This window comes from Protopterus annectens, chromosome 1.part2, assembly GCF_019279795.1.
Source record: "Protopterus annectens isolate FY-2018-M chromosome 1.part2, PAN1.0, whole genome shotgun sequence".
Taxonomy (NCBI): Eukaryota; Metazoa; Chordata; order Ceratodontiformes; family Protopteridae; genus Protopterus; species Protopterus annectens.
In genome coordinates this window covers 1,150,297,510-1,150,316,164 of record NC_056727.1, presented here as the reverse complement: position 1 = coordinate 1,150,316,164, position 18,655 = coordinate 1,150,297,510, and the positions used below count along the sequence as shown (strand labels likewise).

Genomic DNA, 18,655 nt, shown 5'->3' with positions numbered 1-18,655 from the left:
ACAAATTTGAGAACAAACCAAAAATAAGCAGCAAATATCTATTCATTCTGCAAAGATATGGACAACTGAGAGGTATAGTTCAACCGGGGCTGTCTGAGCTTGCTACCCCCCCCTCACAAAATCATGGTCAAATGGAGCCTCCCCCCTGCAGCCATTCCAATGTCCCATTCCTTGGTTATTTTGCCCCATTTATCATAAACACTAATGTGCATACTGCTTTACTTCTGCGATGATTTAGGATTTCATTTGAAAGTTTTATTTTGCATTTTACAGAACAAACCCTAATACATATCTATTAAAGCAATGCAGTCTCACAAAGAAAATAGACCAACATTAAAACTTCTCTGCTCTTGAAACTCGCATGCATTGAAACAGCACTGAAACCCACTTTCAGAGAAAATACATTTTGCCAATGGCAAATATTAACTCTGGGCTGTCTACAAAATCATAGGCCCCTCGAACGTAACATACACATGCTCTTTGATACACCTTCCTGACTGTATTACATTATAGTCCTTGTACAATACAGTACAGTTGTTAGAGGGCATTTTAAATTTATTGTTTTGAACATTTTTCCAGTAAACAATGAAACAAAAAGCATCCACTAATGACAAAACTGCCCAATTCAGAACATTTCCATCATAAAAAGTCTACTCAAGTCCACCAGTATCAGTAAAAAATACACAATCACTGAAGTAGTAAATTCCACATTGAAAAAAATTGTAACTAATAAAGAGGTTGCTGCTAGCAAACACTTTATATGTCATTGTTTAATCTACAAATAAAGTGCCTGTTACTCTTGAAGAATAAATTGCTTTAGTTGCATGCAATAAAAAAATGAAAAGCTAGTAATACCGCAATAGGGAATGGATAGCAAACTGTTAACAGGTTCATAGTTACTAGGTATCTTTACCAAAAAGACTGCAGCATCCACCCCCTTTACAACACAATACAGCATCAGCAATGCATTTACCTACTGTGGGAGTAGAACCCACAGCCTTCAGCATCTAAAGCAAGTACACTATCTGTTGTGCTATTAACAATGCAAGCAGACTAAACACAAGCAGCACTAAACTTTTGCTCCCCTGCAGCTCTCAGCTCCTTGTAAAATCTACTCCGACACTCAGCTGTATCTCTGAACTTTTCAGCACAAGAAATCTGGAAAAAGCCAAAATTTATTGGGGGGGGACAAAAGGCCAAAAACCAGGGACACATTTTAAACATTGCTTGTATAATGTTTGAAAGTTGCTAGAATAAAATGCTGCGTTACCACCATACATTTCACTGCCACGTCTTGAACCCAGGGGACCCCGTGCAAAACAGTCAGAGCAACATACCACTACGCCAAATCAACTGTTTTGTGAAAGAGGAAGACTGAAACTTAAATAGCTACCATTTAGTGAATTCAGTTCTCACCATAGCACAGCTGTCAGCCTCTTAGCACAAAAGACTTGAACAAAGCCAATAATGGGTGACTACTACAACCACCAAACATTCAGTGAATTCAGTTCTCACCATAGCTCTCAACCTCTTAGCAAATAACACCCGGACAAAGCCAGTAATGGGAGAATATAGCGCCCAAACATATTCAGTGAAATCAGTTCTTACCATAGCTCTCAACATTAGCAAAAAACCTGGATGAAGCCAATAAATACCTGAACAAAGCCAATACTGGGTGAATACAGCCCTCAAACATATTCAGTGAATTCAGTTCTTACCATAACTCTCAACCCTAGCACAAAACCTGGACGAAGCCAATAATGGGGGGGGGGGGGATACAGTCCCAAACACAGGGATACATTTCAAATATCCATCTTGTACACTTAGAAAATTGCTAGAATAAAAGCTTTTGTTACCATACACTTTCTGAAGAATATGAAGTCTGACAAGTGTGTCCATTTTTTTTAACTTTTGTTAACCAGGAAAGTCTGACTTTGAAAAAAAAAAAAGCTAAGTTTTAGCAGAGGCCCAGGGAGAAACACTCCAGACAGCCAAGAATAAAACCAGAGAACATGTAGCTGTCTGGCAACAAGGACACAAATGCAGAAACCACAGATTTTATGAGGAACAGAAAAAGTATGAGGGAAAATCCTGCAACAATTTTACAAATGGTGGTGGGTAGGGAATTCAGGCTCTTGCCACTTGGGCCCAAGGTACAGGGTTCAAGCCTTTTAAAGGAGAATGTGCGTAAAAAAAACAAACTTTTTTGTAATTCTCTAGCCGTGCCTGCGGGCGCCCTTGGCCACAAAGTATTTGTAGTTAAATGAGGCATGCTATTTTTCAGCTCCGCCCACTAGTTGTCTGGATGTCATTCACTGTCTGCAAAAGAATTATTTTCTAAGTGACTATAGCCAGGACTTCTTGAAACTCAGAAAAGAACAAAAAACTTAAAAACAAAACAAAATGCAATATAAGAAAAATATAAAAAAATAGAAGTAACCAAACCTTTAATTAATAACTCCAATCCAAAATCAAATGAAGAAATCAGCAATAGTCAGGCAGAGAACAGCAAGCCAAAGGACTACATATAATATTGTATTTGAAGCTCATGGGACAAATGACCTAGTGAATGACATACTCATCTAAATCCAAAATACTTCACTTTATGGATAGCAATACACAGGCATATTTAGCAAGATTGTACATACTAGAAAAAATGTTCTGCAGTGAAGTGTCTCTAAAACAGTATTGATAACTTAAGATCTGATCTTATAAACTGTCCAGAAAATGCAGGAATAATGTCTGTTTTATGGCAGACTTGTCACTTCATTTCCATTCATATTTCTTCTCTTCCCTCTCTTCTTCCATTGATTGATTAATTAATCATGTTTAACTCTTGCCAAATAATTTTTTTCATTTTTCTTTTCAATATCCTCCCAATTTAACACTTGTTATGTTATTTACATGTGATATGTTTTACACGACTCTGTATTAGGCCTAAGCTATCATGCACAGGACCATACATATAACAATACCAAATCCTTTCTCATCAGTTTCACCCCACATTAGCACAATACTGCTGAGGCATTGCACAGATGTTTCTTTCAAGTCTGTTAATTCATGTGCTTCCCAGCTTCTACTATGGGATAGATAATAACTGCCGTAGGCATCCTTTTTATCATTTTTTGCCACCTCATGGCTAACCATTGGCTACCAGTCTGGCCTAAACTCACCCATTTGGTGTACTGGGAACTCTTGCTCCTCCTCCAGACCTGGTCTGACCCCTACTCAGTGCTGCAGAGGAGACTGAGACTCTTGATGCAGTATAATTTTGCTGCAAAGGAGTATTTCTAGTTTAAGTCCTAACTTTCCCACCCTCACATGCACCTGGTAATGCTCTGCAGGTTGGATGTGCAATAGGAGGACTTCACTGATCTGGTCCTCACTTCCAAAAGGAGAGGATATTGGCAAGCCACCCAGTCATGCCTCTCAACTTCTTACAGCAAGAAATCTGGCAAAGTGATAAATAATGGGGGACAAAGGCCCAAAAATACATACAATTTTTAAATATTCCTCTTATAAACTTAGAAAGGTTATGAATAACAGGTTTTACATCAACATGAATTTTTCTGAAGAGTATGAAGTTTGAAACTCAAATGCCTGTCATTATTTTCTGACTTCCATCCTCAATGATTTGCCAATGATTTGCCAGAAAAAAAACATTTTATGAGCAACAGACCAAAAATATGAGGCAAATATCTGGACAGTCTGTGAAAATCTGGACAGTTGAGAGGTATACACCCTGCTCGCTCTACAGAAAGCATTTCATGGTGGTTTACCTAACTTGTAGCAGGGAGATCCAATTGTACTGTGTGCTCTGTGCATGCTCCCTTCTCACCACCCTCACTCCCCAGGATGGGCATGCTAGTTCACTGCCAGTGCCTCAGTGTCTGAGCTGCTAATTAAACATAGGTCTCCTGGGCCATAGTGAGGGTTTTTTCCAAGTACTCCATAGTGGTGGTTGCATTATGCACCCCTAATGCAAATGATCAATCTTTATTTGATAAAAAAGACCATAATTTCCTTAATTTGGAATGAGATTGTTCCCAGTTCTAATCTGTAATATACACTTATTCTTCAAACCTATTAAATTCCTTTCTTGCACTCACTCGTATTTATTGCACATTCATTTCAGCCAGTTTAACATTATTGTGTGCTCTTTAACTTCTGTAAATAGCTATGTTTTGACTTCCCCAGCTAGCCTGTGCCCTTCTGACTGTTTGAAATTTTCTATTATTTCCTTAACCTTAATTAGATCCCTTACCCTCTCTACCCAGCTTTTTGTCTATCTTCTTCTCATCCCATAATATATACTTTATCAGTTCTGCTTGTTCTTTTCCCCTTTAACTTTTTACTAGTAGAAACCAAAAGAAAGTATCCAGCTAGTGCTCCGAGTATTAGATATAAGCCCACGTTTATTTGAAGTGCTTTTCATTGCTGTTGTACAGCAACTTCCTCAGAAAAAGTTACACCATTTTCAAACAACCCTATTTAAATAGTAAATACAATCACATGTTGCTAGCATCAGCTGGTATTCACGTCACAACATATTATCCGCATAGATTATTTAGGGCTAGCTAAAGCAAATTAAACTTTTATATTACTTTAAAACTGCTATGAAAAGTCATAAATAAAAATCCCTGAATAAATGAAAAGGTAGAAAAGGTAAAGAAATATATATGAATATATATAAATAATGCATCCTTCTCTTATACAAAAAGGTACATACCAATATATGATTTCACTATTTCAGTTTAGTTACATTTTATGATGTACCAATGTATGCTTGCATGTCAAGGTTACTAAGAAGTCTGAGACTTATTTATCTTTTCAGACTTTTAAGTTTCAGTAAACATGCTATGTTAGAAGAATCATTAAGTCCTGGAAAAGAGAATGCATTTAAGCGAATTTGCCATGCTAATTCACGTTCTTCTAACAATAGATTAAAGGGGCCACCTTTAATATCAATTTGTACCTGATCTATTGCTTTGAATACAAACTTATGCCCATCATTTGAGGCAGTGTGCACTAGTTGGATACATTATTTTGGTTTCTGTTGTTTTTTTACCAGTTTGAATTTGTGTTTAATATGGTGTCTCGGGTATCCAGCAGCCCGAGTAGCACCAACCTCTTTGGTTCACAACAACTACAAATGGATTTGGTGAACCTTACAGCTCTGATAAATGTTTTAAATCAACGTATGGATACTTTTGCTTCCCGCCTTGATAAGGTGGATTATTCACTGTCACAACAACGTTCTTTTCAGAACGCTAACTCCCAGGTGACCCACAGTCAACGGGTGAGTGCAGGAGACATGGTGGGTGCTATACCGGGCTCCAATACCCCGAGTGAACCTACGGGAGTTGTATCAGCTAATAACTCTATTCCAGCAGGTCAGTGTATACCAACGAACATTCTGGTTTCTAACCCTGCTGTACCTAATCAACAAAGGAACGTACAGATCCACGAAGCAATGCTTATTGGTACTCCAATCTTTAATGACTGGGTTAAGGACACTTCTAGCCTGTCTTTCAGTGTGGGCTTTAACCAGGAGTGACCGGCCGATAACTGTGGAGACAACTAGGTCAGTTTAAATTCCTTGAATGAGAAACTGAAACTACTTGATTTTAAGCTACTTAAATTAAAGAAACTCCAATTGGAAGTAGCTTACTTTAAAGAATGTTTGAGTCAACGTATTGTTACAAAGGGGTTACGTTTCCATCATTACCCCACTGGACTTATACCTGACTCATTATTCCACTTGGAACTCAATTCATTATTTGATCAACAAGGGTTTGATTTGATGCAGCTTATTGTAAAACATTACTCTTTACAAATTGACACTTTAACTAATGAAGTGTCAGTTTTTAATGGTGACATTACTTCAAACGCTGACTTTTTTAGATATAAATATGAATATGAACATTGCTTTTCGAGTATAAACCAGCTTTTAGATAGAATTTATTTGAATAAGACCAGAAAAATCCACAGAGTCCGGCTGGCTTATGACAATGGTAATGCTTACCCTAGGCCACCCCTAGCAAAAGTATCTGGTGTATTTAATACTAACATACCAGTTCAACAACAAAATAATAACAACTATAATGAGGCAGTTGGTGTCGAGGTAAATCAAACCACAGTTAGATGCAGTGAGCTTATTCGAAGTCACAACAATACCCGTGGGGTTAATGACCAACAAGGTGATTTGGATCGATACAACTGGAAATGGTCAAGTTTCAAATTTTCAGAACGTCAATCAGACAGGGGCGATTCCGAAGAAACAATTCAATCGGAATCAGAGGAACAAACAGCGCAACAACAGGCGCAAAAGATAATGAACAAAGATGCTCCTGTATTCGAAACTGTTACTAATACAGCAGGAGACTTTTAACATTTTTAATTTTTCATCCATAAAGATTGACCTGGAATTGGTTAATCTACTAGCTAAAGGTAACACCTTTGTTCCTAGCAGACCCTTGAACTTGGTCCAGTCGATTATGGATTTGAAACTCTTTGTCAGAAAGTTAAATTTCATTTTACTTTTTGGTAATGCTGACAATACGAACCAAACACTGAGAGTTTCTAATACATTTAACACCCCTGTGCACCCAATCCTGAAGATTTTTGAACATGTTTGTGAGCTCAATTTCAGACATTTGTTAGAATCCTGTAGCACTGGTACATACAAAAGGAACTTTGATGTTAGTCTTGATGAACATCTAGCTTTACAACTCTGAAGTAAGGGTGGTTAAACCCGATAAGGGAGGGGGGTTAGTTGTTTTCGACCAAGCAAATTATAAAGATAGAATGCAAAACCTGTTAAATAATGAGGCGTACATTAAAGCCTCACTTAATGAAGTTAACATTGCGTACAACCGTATAAAGAGTTACCTCAATGACTTATTCATTGAGGCAACAATTGACATTGACACCTTTAACTATATGTCAATGTCTTGGCCCAGAACCCCTGTTATGTTTGGTATTCCCAAAATCCACAAGGACTTGGCAAATCCACCTATGAGACCCTTGATTGATGGTAGAGGTTCTAGCACATACATAGATACTATTTTGAAAAAATATCTTGTGTCCGAACCTCAAGTGTGTAGAGACTCTTGGTCATTTTTACAGAGAATTAACAACTTAGAATTCAATGATGACCACAATTTTTTGACCATTGATGTAAAGGACCTCTACACTTCAATCCCCCATCCAGAGGGGATGGAATGGGATAGCCTAATACTTAAATCAAAGAATGCACCAACACATTAAATATCTACTGTTGAATGTTTATTGGATATCATTCTTACAAATAACTACTTTATGTTTAATAAAGAATTTTATCTACAAAAACAAGGTGTAGCAATGGGTTTGCCTTGTGGAGCCAGTTTTGCCAATTTAGTTATGGCATACTGGGAAAGGGCATTTATTTTTAACAACTCCCACCACAAGTCAAACCTAATTTTCTACACACGTTTTCTGGACGACATTTTCGTCATGTTTTATGGTGACATCTTACAGGCTGAAGCTTTTATTTCCTACTTAAACTCTACAACTGAGTTTTTTAGGTTTAAAGCTAAGTTCAGTAGGGAAACTATTGACTACCTCGATGTTAGGCTAACAAAAGATAGAGTTAATAATGGATATGTGTCTAGAATCTTTAGGAAAGATACATATTGTAATTCTTTCCTTCACTTTTCAAGTAGCCATCCCTTTCATCAAAAGCATTCAATAGTAAAGGGTCAGTTAATCAGGGCAGCCAAGATGACTACTCTTGAGTCTGATTTTTATGAGGAATGTGAATACTTGAGTACTATGTTCCAACAGTGGGAGTATCCAGACCACTTAGTTATATCCCTAGTGTCTGAAGTAACTGGTAAGAGACAAAGTGGACAATTTGAGCCCATTTTAAAGGTGAGTAACACAAGAGTTATTATTGAACACCACCTTAATCCAGGTGGTTCTAATTGCAAGCAGATGATTGTTAAAAGAGGGGATTGTAATTTTGGTACCAGCTTTATCACCACCTTTAGTAAAGACAGTGAGATGGTGAGACTCACTTTATACAAGAATTGGCAATTTATCACTAATAATAAAATGTTGCTGGACAAATTGGGACCACCACCCAAAATTGTTTTCAGGAGAGGATTCAACCTTAAAAACCTCCATGAAAGTGGGGGTAACCCAAATTTGCACAGACACACAGGAATGACCATATGTGGTAGCTGTAAGATCTGTAGGTTTATAGAAGTAGGTGAAACCTTTTGTATAGATGGGAACAAATGCAGGTTAAAGTTTAAACCCCACTGTAATTCTAAACAAGTTGTGTATATTGCTAGATGCTTAGGATGTCCAGCATTCTACGTGGGTAAAACTGAACGTAGATTATGGGAAAGAATATACGAACATACCCACGCAATTCTCATTAATAAAATGGACAACCCCTTGGCAAGGCACACTGCCTGAAATGATGGGCATAAGTTTGTATTCAAAGCAATAGATAAGGTACAAATTGATATTAGAGGTGGCCCCTTTAATCCATTGTTAGAAGAACGTGAATTAGCATGGCAAATTCACTTAAATGCATTCTCTTTTCCAGGACTTAATGATTCTTGTAACATAGCATGTTTACTGAAACTTGAAAGTCTGAAAAGATAAATAAGTCTCAGACTTCTTAGTAACCTTGACATGCAAGTATACATTTGGTACATCATAAAATGTAACTAAACTGAAATAGTGAAATCATATATTGGTATGTACCTTTTTGTATAAGAGAAGGATGCATTATTTATATATATTCATATATATTTCTTTACCTTTTCTACCTTTTCATTTATTCAGGGATTTTTATTTATGACTTTTCATAGCAGTTTTAAAGTAATATAAAAGTTTAATTTGCTTTAGCTAGCTCTAAATAATCTATGCAGATAATATGTTGTGACGTGAATACCAGCTGATGCTAGCAACATGTGATTGTATTTACTATTTAAATAGGGTTGTTTGAAAATGGTGTAACTTTTTCTGAAGAAGTTGCTGTACAACAGCTACGAAAAGCATTTCAAATTAATGTGTATGTTTTAAGAAACGTGTACGGTGTTTGGGCCTATATCTAATACTCGGAGCACTAGTTGGATACTTTCTTTTGGTTTCTGTTGTTTTTTTTACCAGTTTGAATTTGTTTTTACTAGTAGTAGTTTGCTTACATGTGCTGATAAGTAAGGTAGAATAAGACCTTTTATAAGCATTAAGTAATTTATTTCTCCTGTTATATAATTTATTAATGCAGATACTTCAGCATGGGGTTTATTTTTAAATTTCTTAATATATTGCATGGATATTGCCTTATCAAATCAACTATTTAACTGGGAGTAGAAATGGCAGAGACATAGGCATCTGCTTTAGCAATGGGATCTATATTAGTATGATTACAGTGGAGTTTATTTATATCTTCAAGTAAATGCAGACAGCTTGCTTATGAGAAGCAAACACAGAGATATTTGTAGGGGATGTACTACTAGTTTAAAAAGATAAAGTCACTGATTTCTTGTCTGATTTAACATAACATGATACATATGGAATGATGATGATTAAGGCCCAATCTTCCAACAATAAAACACAAAACTACACTGCACTGACCACAGTTTCTCTGCACTTGCTCCCATACTGCACCAATCATTCCCCTTAAGCATCACAGATGTCTCCACTGTTGATGAGTTTAGACCCCCTACTCAAAGTTTAGTCCCCTACTCAAAACACTTCTTATTAAGACTCCATGACACAAATGCAGCAGCATAGAACATGTTACATAATTCTTATAACAGCATCATATCACTCTGCCATTTAATATACTTCCCTCACTAACTTACTCACCACATCAAACTATTCTCTTCTAAGCAAATGTAATTCCACCTGTCTAACATTACGAATGACTTTGTTAACATACCTCAGACAGAGAAGTTGTCTGACTGCCCATAGTGTTGGTGAAGTGGATTGTAGAGAAGTGTATCAAAAATATATATTTATACTTAAAAAAAAAAAAAAGTGAATGGAGAAAAAAATGGAGTGATTAAGAACTATAGACAGTATAAGTACATTAGTATAAGCAGCTACTCAGGTCCCAGTGCTGCTTCTCACAAAAATCCAGCATTTACTGTCAGCAACACCTGCAGGCCCAGAACACATGAAGACAGGAAGCAGATGGATGTCAATTTCAAAATTGATACATTGTTGCAACTTTTGCTTAGCATTGTGCAAATCCACTAACTAGCATTGTGCAATGATCAGCAAGCTTCCACATCTGCAGCTCCAGAACACATGCAGACAGGAAGCAGATAGTAAGACAATTTCAAAATGGATACATTGTATCCTGTGTGGTTTGCCACCATGCAAACACTCTCTAAGTGGCGTTGTGCAGCAGTCAGCACACATACATAATAATTAAAGTGAAAATATACAGCTGCTGTTTACCTGTGCCTGTGGCAGCAGTTGTAAGCAAAAAGTGAGCCTGGGTTCTAATTCAGCTAAGGCCAAACTTATCTTACCGATGTTTCACTTTACTTTATATAAAAATTAACAGTAGAAAAATACTTACACATAGGAATAACTAGCTATAGCATGTAAATCGAGCATACCTAGGGTATCAGACATATATTATTTATTTACTTATTTACTGACATTTGTTGACTGGGAAAGTCCACTGGGTCAGAAACCCATTCTCAGTGGAGGCCCAGGGAGAAAAGCTCCACAAGTGTTACAAGTAAAACGAATATAACATAAGTAAATCAAATATTACATGTATAAAGGAAAACATATACAATACAATTCAGCTCAGAGTTTACATTATTAGGATATAGGAGTCAATAAGTATAGGTAGAGATGTTACATATGTAGAACAGTATAGATATGCAACAGTACCATCTGTAGTGTGTGTTAATGAAAAACAATTGAACAGCTAGGTAACAAAACTGAAGTTTTAGAACTGGTTATTATACATTGCACAATACAAGAATTTGTTAAAGGACTGTTTTAAGGTGGTCTACTTGTTTGGCAGGGGCAGGAAGGATTGTTTAGGTAGTATGATTTTAGTGCTAACATAAAGATTTGTATGCAGTCAGTTTGAGTTATTTGGGATGGTAAGGAATTCCATAGCTTGGCAATGCTATGAGAGTACAGACATTGTCCAGCTCTTTTGTTGAGTTTTCTTATGGTTAGCAGCTGTTTGCTTGAGGATCTTAGTGTTCATGTAGGAGTATACATTTGTACGAGGGAGGTGAGTGCTGGGCAGTCATTGGGTTTGAAGATTAGTTTGTGGACTAAATTTGGTTGGGTATAGTAGAGATGCTGGGAAAACTCTAGCCAATTCATTTCTGCAATAGCTTGACAATGATGTGAGCGGTAAGGATTTCCGGAGACAAATTTGGCTATTTTATAATAGCTGGTTTGTAGTTTATTACTAAGGGTTGAGTGAAGGTTAGTAAAGATGGCACTACCATACAGAAGGGAGGGGATGAGTAAGGTACTGTCAAGTTTTGTTCTGGTGTGGTTGTCCAAGTAAAGTTTGTGGAGATAAAGTTTGCCTAATTTAAAGTGTGTTTTCTTTATTGCATTGAGAATATGTGGCTCAAAAGTAAGTTTGCCATCTATTGTTATGCCTAGCAATTTAGCTGCTTTCACTATTTCAATTTCTGTACCATCCTTAGAAAAGATTTTGAAGTCTATATTTGATGATTTTGTAGAGAAAAGTAAAAGTTTAGTTTTTTTTTGTGGGGGGTTAACAGGAGCTAAGCATTATTTAGCCAGGATTAGATTGATGTAAAAGCCTTTTGAGTAACTGTAAGGAGGTCTGAGAAATTGCTGGAGGTAGATATTAATGTGGAATCATTGGCATATTGGATGAGAGTTTGTATTTGTGAGGATCATTGATGAAGATATTAAAGAGTAGTGGCCCCAAAATGGATCCTTGTGGGACTCCTATGTTGTTTGCTTGATAATCTTATTGGACATTATGCCATCTTACTGATTGTTCCCTGTTGTGTAGGTAGGAGGAAAACCAGTCAAGAGATTTAGGTGAGCATCCTTATTCTGATAGTTGGATTAATAGCTTAGTATGTGATACTGTGTCAAAGGCCTTAGATCGATCCAGTAAGAGTACTGAAGTAGGGTGACCAGCATCTATGGCTTTGTTAACGGTATCAGAAAATGAGAGCAGGGCTGTGATAGTGCTATGCCCCGGATAGAACCCATGTTGAATGGGGGCCAGAAGAGCATTATCACAGAGGTGTTTAAGTACTTGTGTGTGAACACATTTTTCAAAGATATTTGATAGCAGAGAAAGTATAGTGATATAGAAGTTTTAATGTATCTGAGGAAGTTCTATTATGAACAAAAAATGCGGTGAAAAAGTTAAGCATTTAATCTGTTTTTGCTGCTGTTTTATGTGGACAATAAATTCAGTGTTGGTTACTCGTTGGTGTGGTTCCTGGTGCCTGACTATCTTTTTGTATTTGGTTGGAGCTTTGCTCCCTTGGGCACTGAATTCCGATATTTTTGAGACTTGTTGGTAATCTATGGGGAATATGGAGACCAGCAATCAACACACTGAAGGAGCCAAATGTAAGATTTATGTTTCTGAACTTAAAAATGCCATAGGAGAGTTGACTTTAGTAGTACAGCTACTGAATAATAGCACTTCTCAATTGCTGAGTTTCATGAGTTTAGTTTTGTTGCCTTGTAATCAAGAGGAAGTGACTTTAGCGAGAAGGCAAGAAAAAATACCAGAACAGGATCTACAAACTTCTGGACAGCAAGATGAGGTCAATCATGGCATTTTTGAGGTGCAGACATCTCCAACTGGAATTCCACACATTTTCCAAACCTCTACAGAGGAAAGAATGGTTATTTCAATGGATTCTTATGATAAAGAAGTGTCTAGACCCAAATAAAAGAGAAATATTGGACGTTGCCAATATACAGGTGGTAATAACAATGGAAATAATTGTGAGACTGAAAGAGACATTTATAGATATGCTAAATGGCAGGAGTGGCTTAAAAATATTGAATTTAACATTAATAATGATTCTAGTGTGGCTTTGGATGAGGAAATACTTATAAATATAACTTGAATGTCATTTATGATTACATATTAACATACAAAACTTTAGATTTGGATAACAAATATTTAAAAAAAAGTTTACAGATGGAGATTGTACCAAAAGGGTTAAGGGTATATAAATACCCGAATAATATTAAAGGAGGAACGGAAAGTTACAAGGAATTAATTACAATTTTTGATCATTGTGGTTTTTCCATCATGAGGGTTATTATTAAGGAAAATGAGATGAAAATGGACCACCTTTTTAGGAAAATAGAAGAGACAAATAAAAAAATAGTAAATGACCTACTTTTTACAGTAGAAGGTGAAAAAGAAAAGTATGTGAATATAAGGAAAAAAAGTGGATCAAAAATGTATGTTTATTGTTAGATGTAAGAATGGAAAGATAGTTAGGGACATAGCTGAATATAAAGAAAATAGATGTTACCCAAAACCAAGATGGGGGAATGATAGACAAGCTGAACCATTTGAAAGGGATGAAACTAAAACTAAGAATAATCAATATAGATATAATTATAATAAAAGGGATGAGTTAAGAATTAATGAAGGGGATGCATTTAATAATTATTGTGATGGTGAGGAATTTATCTTGGATTTAAATGTCCCTTTAGAGCTTCCCAACCTAAGGAGGTCAGAGAGAATAAACAAATCTAATGTCCAATACCAACACAGAGAGGAGGTAACATCTATCAATGAGAATGTTGAATATGTTCAAGATGAAGAGTACCATACAGGTATGGAACAAGAGGGTTGTAGATATACCTATCAGAATTATAGCATATTTAATTATAGTAATTTGGAAATGGATGAGAGATACTTTAGGTTGTTTGTGAAAGGGTTTAAATTTGTGGCGAACAATAAAATTGATATTAGAAAAGTTCTCATAGACTTGAAGTTGTTTGTTAGAAAAAAAAAACTTGAGTTATTGTATGGAGGAAGGCATAAAGATAAGGCAATGGTTAAAAGCAATGATTTGAAAAGGAAAAGTACCTTTAACCCCTCCCCCCCATTGCACCCCAGTTGAAATTTTTCAAGCTTGTGGCAGAAAAAGAATTAAGAGAAATTTTGATTAAGTCTAAAGTGGTTTCTAATCTCCCCCACCAAGAAAGGCAGCTCCTTAGGGAACTTAGTGAAAATAAAAATGTTAGAATTATGAGGCCTGATAAGGGATGGGGTATAACTATTATGAATAATATAATTTATGTGGGTAAAAGGGAAGAAATATTAGGGGATGAAGAAAAGTATAGTAGGGCTTCCATCAATGAGATTAATATCACATATAGCAAAATAGATTTCAGATAAGAGAACTGTTCTATGACAAAATAATTGATGAGGTCCACAAGTATTTAATGATAGAAAAACCCATTGTAACCTCGATCTTTGGTATTGCTAAGGTCCACAAAGATGTGGACAACTCCCTGCTAAGACCTATAGTGGTTGCAAACAACTCTAAGACCTATGCCTTAGCTAAATATATTGATACTAAAATTAAAACTGTTTGGACTGAAAACACAGGGTTGTTAAAGGATTCATGGAATTTTTTTTTAAAATATAGATCAAAATATGTTTGATAAAAACATTATTTTTGCGACAATCGACATCGTCAATTTATTTTCATTGATTCCACATTCCAGTGGACTGGTTTGAGGAAGCATTAGTGGAGGCTAAAAAGTTTTCCACTAAGGAACTTAGAGTTATAATGGAGTTATTAGAGATGGTTTTGACCAACAATTATGTTATTTTTGGAGGCAAATTTTTTAAACAGACAAAAGGAGTAGCAATGGGGGCATGTTTTGCCCTCAATTTTGTAAATATTGTGCTGCAAACTTGGGAGAAGAAATGTATTTACAACTTGCCATATAAAAATTGTTGGTGTTTATACAAGAGGTACCTGGATGATCTGTATCTGTTTTGGACAGACACGGAGGAAACGTTGATGGAATTTCTAGAATATATCAGTTGTCACCTCACAGTAAGATGTTATCCTGTTCAATTCTCAGCTAAAGCGTCTTCTATGTGGAGACATGTGTGAATGGGCGTACCTTCGTTGAAGGTTGTGCGTCAGGGCTGGCAACTCGGCACGTAAAAATCTACTGCCAATCATTAGCGGACCAAAGTTCCGCTGTGGCAACCCCTAACCAGGAAAAGTCGAAAGATACAACAATCAGTAACACCACTGATTTGTCTAAGGTTTACATATAATATTCAAAATAGAAATTCCCTGCACGGAAGTGATTGCACAGCTATAAACTGTAGAAATAGAAAAAAAGACAGCCAGCAACTATAAGCTGTGTGGTACAGATCTAGATACACAACAGACCTCTGATTCTCTAACCCCCAAATGTAACAATAGTACTGTCCCTTTAGGCCTTATAAGAGGGCAGGCAGAAAACATCGCAAACATCAAAAACATGGAGGGTTTGATGGAACATCTGATGAATAAGTAAATAGTTGTTCCAAAACAAATGTATTAAACATTTCTGATGCAATATTGTCGGATTCACAAACAGCATTGTTAAATAAAGGCCTTTCTTTTATACCTGTTTTTTTTGTTCAAGAAGATGTATTGGCACAAGATGTCATAGCATTCTGCAGATTGCTCAATCTCAAAGTGCATTTCCATGACAATATCAATGAATATTCAACTGGGGACTCATTTAAATACCACAAATCCACCTTTGTTCCACCGATGCACCATTGCATGAGTCTCTTTCAAAATAGTGTACTCAGATATCTGCATTTTAACTCAAATGTGACTCATGTAAGATGTAATAATCTCTCAAAGTCTGATATGTTGGCTTTACAAAAACCTACCAATAATAAGAATTTGGTAATTATTTCAGCGGACAAAGGTGGTGCTGTGGTTGCCATGAATTGATCACAATATGATGCTGAAGCTCAAAGACAACTAGATGATGGCAGATATTATACTAAAATGCCTCTTGATCCATCTATTATGTTTAAAAAACAACTAGACAAATTTTTGGAATCAGCATTACAAAATGGCATCATTACAGAACAAATTAAATACCACCTGACTGTTTCAGAGCCAAATAGTCAATATATATTTTTTACTGAAGACTCACAAATATCTTCACAATCCTCCAGGTAGACCAATCGTGGCTGGTAATGGGTCCCTAACTGAACCAATATCACAATTCCTGACACAATATCCTAAACCATTACTTAGATGGGTCAGATCCAGAATTCAAGACACTACAGAATTTCTTGATATAATAAGTGATATGCAGATTGAGGATCATCGGTTGTTGTGCACATTAGATGTTTGTTCACTATATACGAACATACCACATTGGGTTGGGATGGGTGCTATTGAATATCTGCTACAAAAATCCAATTTATATACACCTGGCTTCAATACTTTCCTCATTATTTTGACAGAACATGCTCTCACAAAGAATGTTTTCTTTTATGGTAACCAATGCTATTTACAAGTGTGTGGCACTGCAATGGGTGCATCTTTTGCCCCTATATATGTGGATTTGTATATGGCTTACATAGAAGAACACATCGTTTATGATACTTCACATAACAACTACTTGGGGGAAATTGATATATGGCGTAGATATCTGAATGATTGCTGGATGGTGTGGAGGTCTGATGTGGAATACCTTATGGAATTTATAGGGTATATCAATGAAAATAAATGGGGTTTACAGTTTCCTATCAATTACCACCTAGATAGAATTACTTACTTGGATGTACTTATATCCAGGAATGATGATAATACTTTACACACAGAAGTATTTCGTAAATACCCTGAATATAACACTCTACTCCACGCATCCAGCTTTCATCCAGTCCACATCGCAAAAAATATTCCCAAGTCACAATTCATTAGGATGAGACACATTTGTTCAGATGATAATTCCTTTAAATATTTTCGCAATGATCTAGTCCATAGGTTTCAAGAAAGGGGTTATAGCATGGGCCATGTTTATACAGCAAGCAACTATGCTGCCAATATTGATAGGAAGGACCTTCTCAAATATAAACAGAAATCACAATCCCCAACCAATAAGTTACATTTTACCACTACATATGGTAGGAATACCAACAAGTTAATAGAGGTTGTTAGAAGACATTGGAATATATTATTGGCGGACAATTTTTTTTCACAAAATTTAGGTGAAACATGCCAGTTTTCTTTCAGGAAAGGGAAACATTTGGGGGCTCATTTCAGCCACTTTAAACACCACCATCCATCTACTTATCATGACACCATTCAGACTACCATCCCCAGGGAGAAGTTAATTGGCTACATGCCTTGTGGTCACTGCAGCAATTGTATCTAAGTGTTGAAAACAAAAAATGTTTCCAGCAATAATTGCAGTATGGTATTTGACATCAAGGTTTTTGCAATTTGCAGTACAGACTGGGTCATATACCTGGCTACATGCAGTTGCCACGCATTTTACATTGGACAAACATCTAGACCTCTCAGGTTATGTATCTCTGAACATCTCTGTGATGTCAGACATAAAAGAATGAGTAATGCTTTATCTAAACATGCCCTACAGCACACCACAGCAACTTTTCATTTTACAGTCATAGATAGGATATTAGGTGACAGAAATCATGAAACTGGTTGGCATACAAAATTGAATGCCATGGAAAAGAAGTGGATTGTTAAATTAGGAGGGCTTTTTGGCCCAGGTTTGAATGAATATTTATGAGCTCACCAATAGCATTTCAATACTAATTAAGGATATCGTATATATATATATATATATATATATATATATATATATATATATATATATATATATAGTCACAAGATGCTTTGTATTTGTTACACTGAGGAAGGCTAGGTTAACTCCTGAGCCGAAACCGGTCTGTTTTCTCTTGTGCATTATAGCAATAACCCACGCCTGGGTGTGGGTAATGCTAAATTTACCCACGGTTGGCGTGGTTTGGTCCCAAGGGCGAAGCCCGAGGGACCAAACAAAGCCAACCGTGGGTAAATTTAGCATTACCCACACCCAGAAGTGGTTATTGCTATATATGACATTATTTAAGAAAAGAAACTATTCCTTTTCTTAAATAATGGCATAGTATAATGCCTGTTTACTGCCCTTCCGCAGATGCCTGGCATCCGCGGCAGTTCTGATGTACTGGCGCCTGCGCAGTACATCAGTGTTGAGCAAAAGCAGCGGAGAAAGCAAGATCTCCGTTGTTTTTTTTTTTGTGTCTCGCTATTTTAAATGATTTTAACATAGCGACACAGTTTTAAAATAAGCAACGGACATCTCCGTTGCTTATTTTAACTGTCTCGCTATGTTAAACTCATTTAACATAGCGAGACACTAAAAGCAACGGAGATCTTGCTTTCTCCGCTGCTTTTAAACACTGTCTCGCTATGTTAAATGGGTTTAACATGGCGAGACAGCTTTAAAATAAGCAACGGAGATCTCCGTTGCTTATTTTAAAGCTGTCTCGCTATGTTAAACCCATTTAACATAGCGAGACAGTAGAGTTATACTAATGGAAAAAAGTCCGGGGGACCGGACCTTTTTCCATTAGTAT

At 36.4% G+C, this 18,655-nt stretch overlaps 1 protein-coding gene across 1 annotated transcript in view; it reads left to right on the top strand.

Annotated features, from left to right (window-relative positions):
• Positions 1-18,655, top strand: part of LOC122792433 (extracellular calcium-sensing receptor-like) — a 252,078-nt gene that overhangs the window by 206,648 nt on the left and 26,775 nt on the right. The window contains exon 4 of the mRNA XM_044060223.1: positions 5,072-5,393. Within this exon, the coding sequence (XP_043916158.1) occupies positions 5,072-5,393 (322 nt within the window). The remainder of the gene's footprint in view (positions 1-5,071; positions 5,394-18,655) is intronic.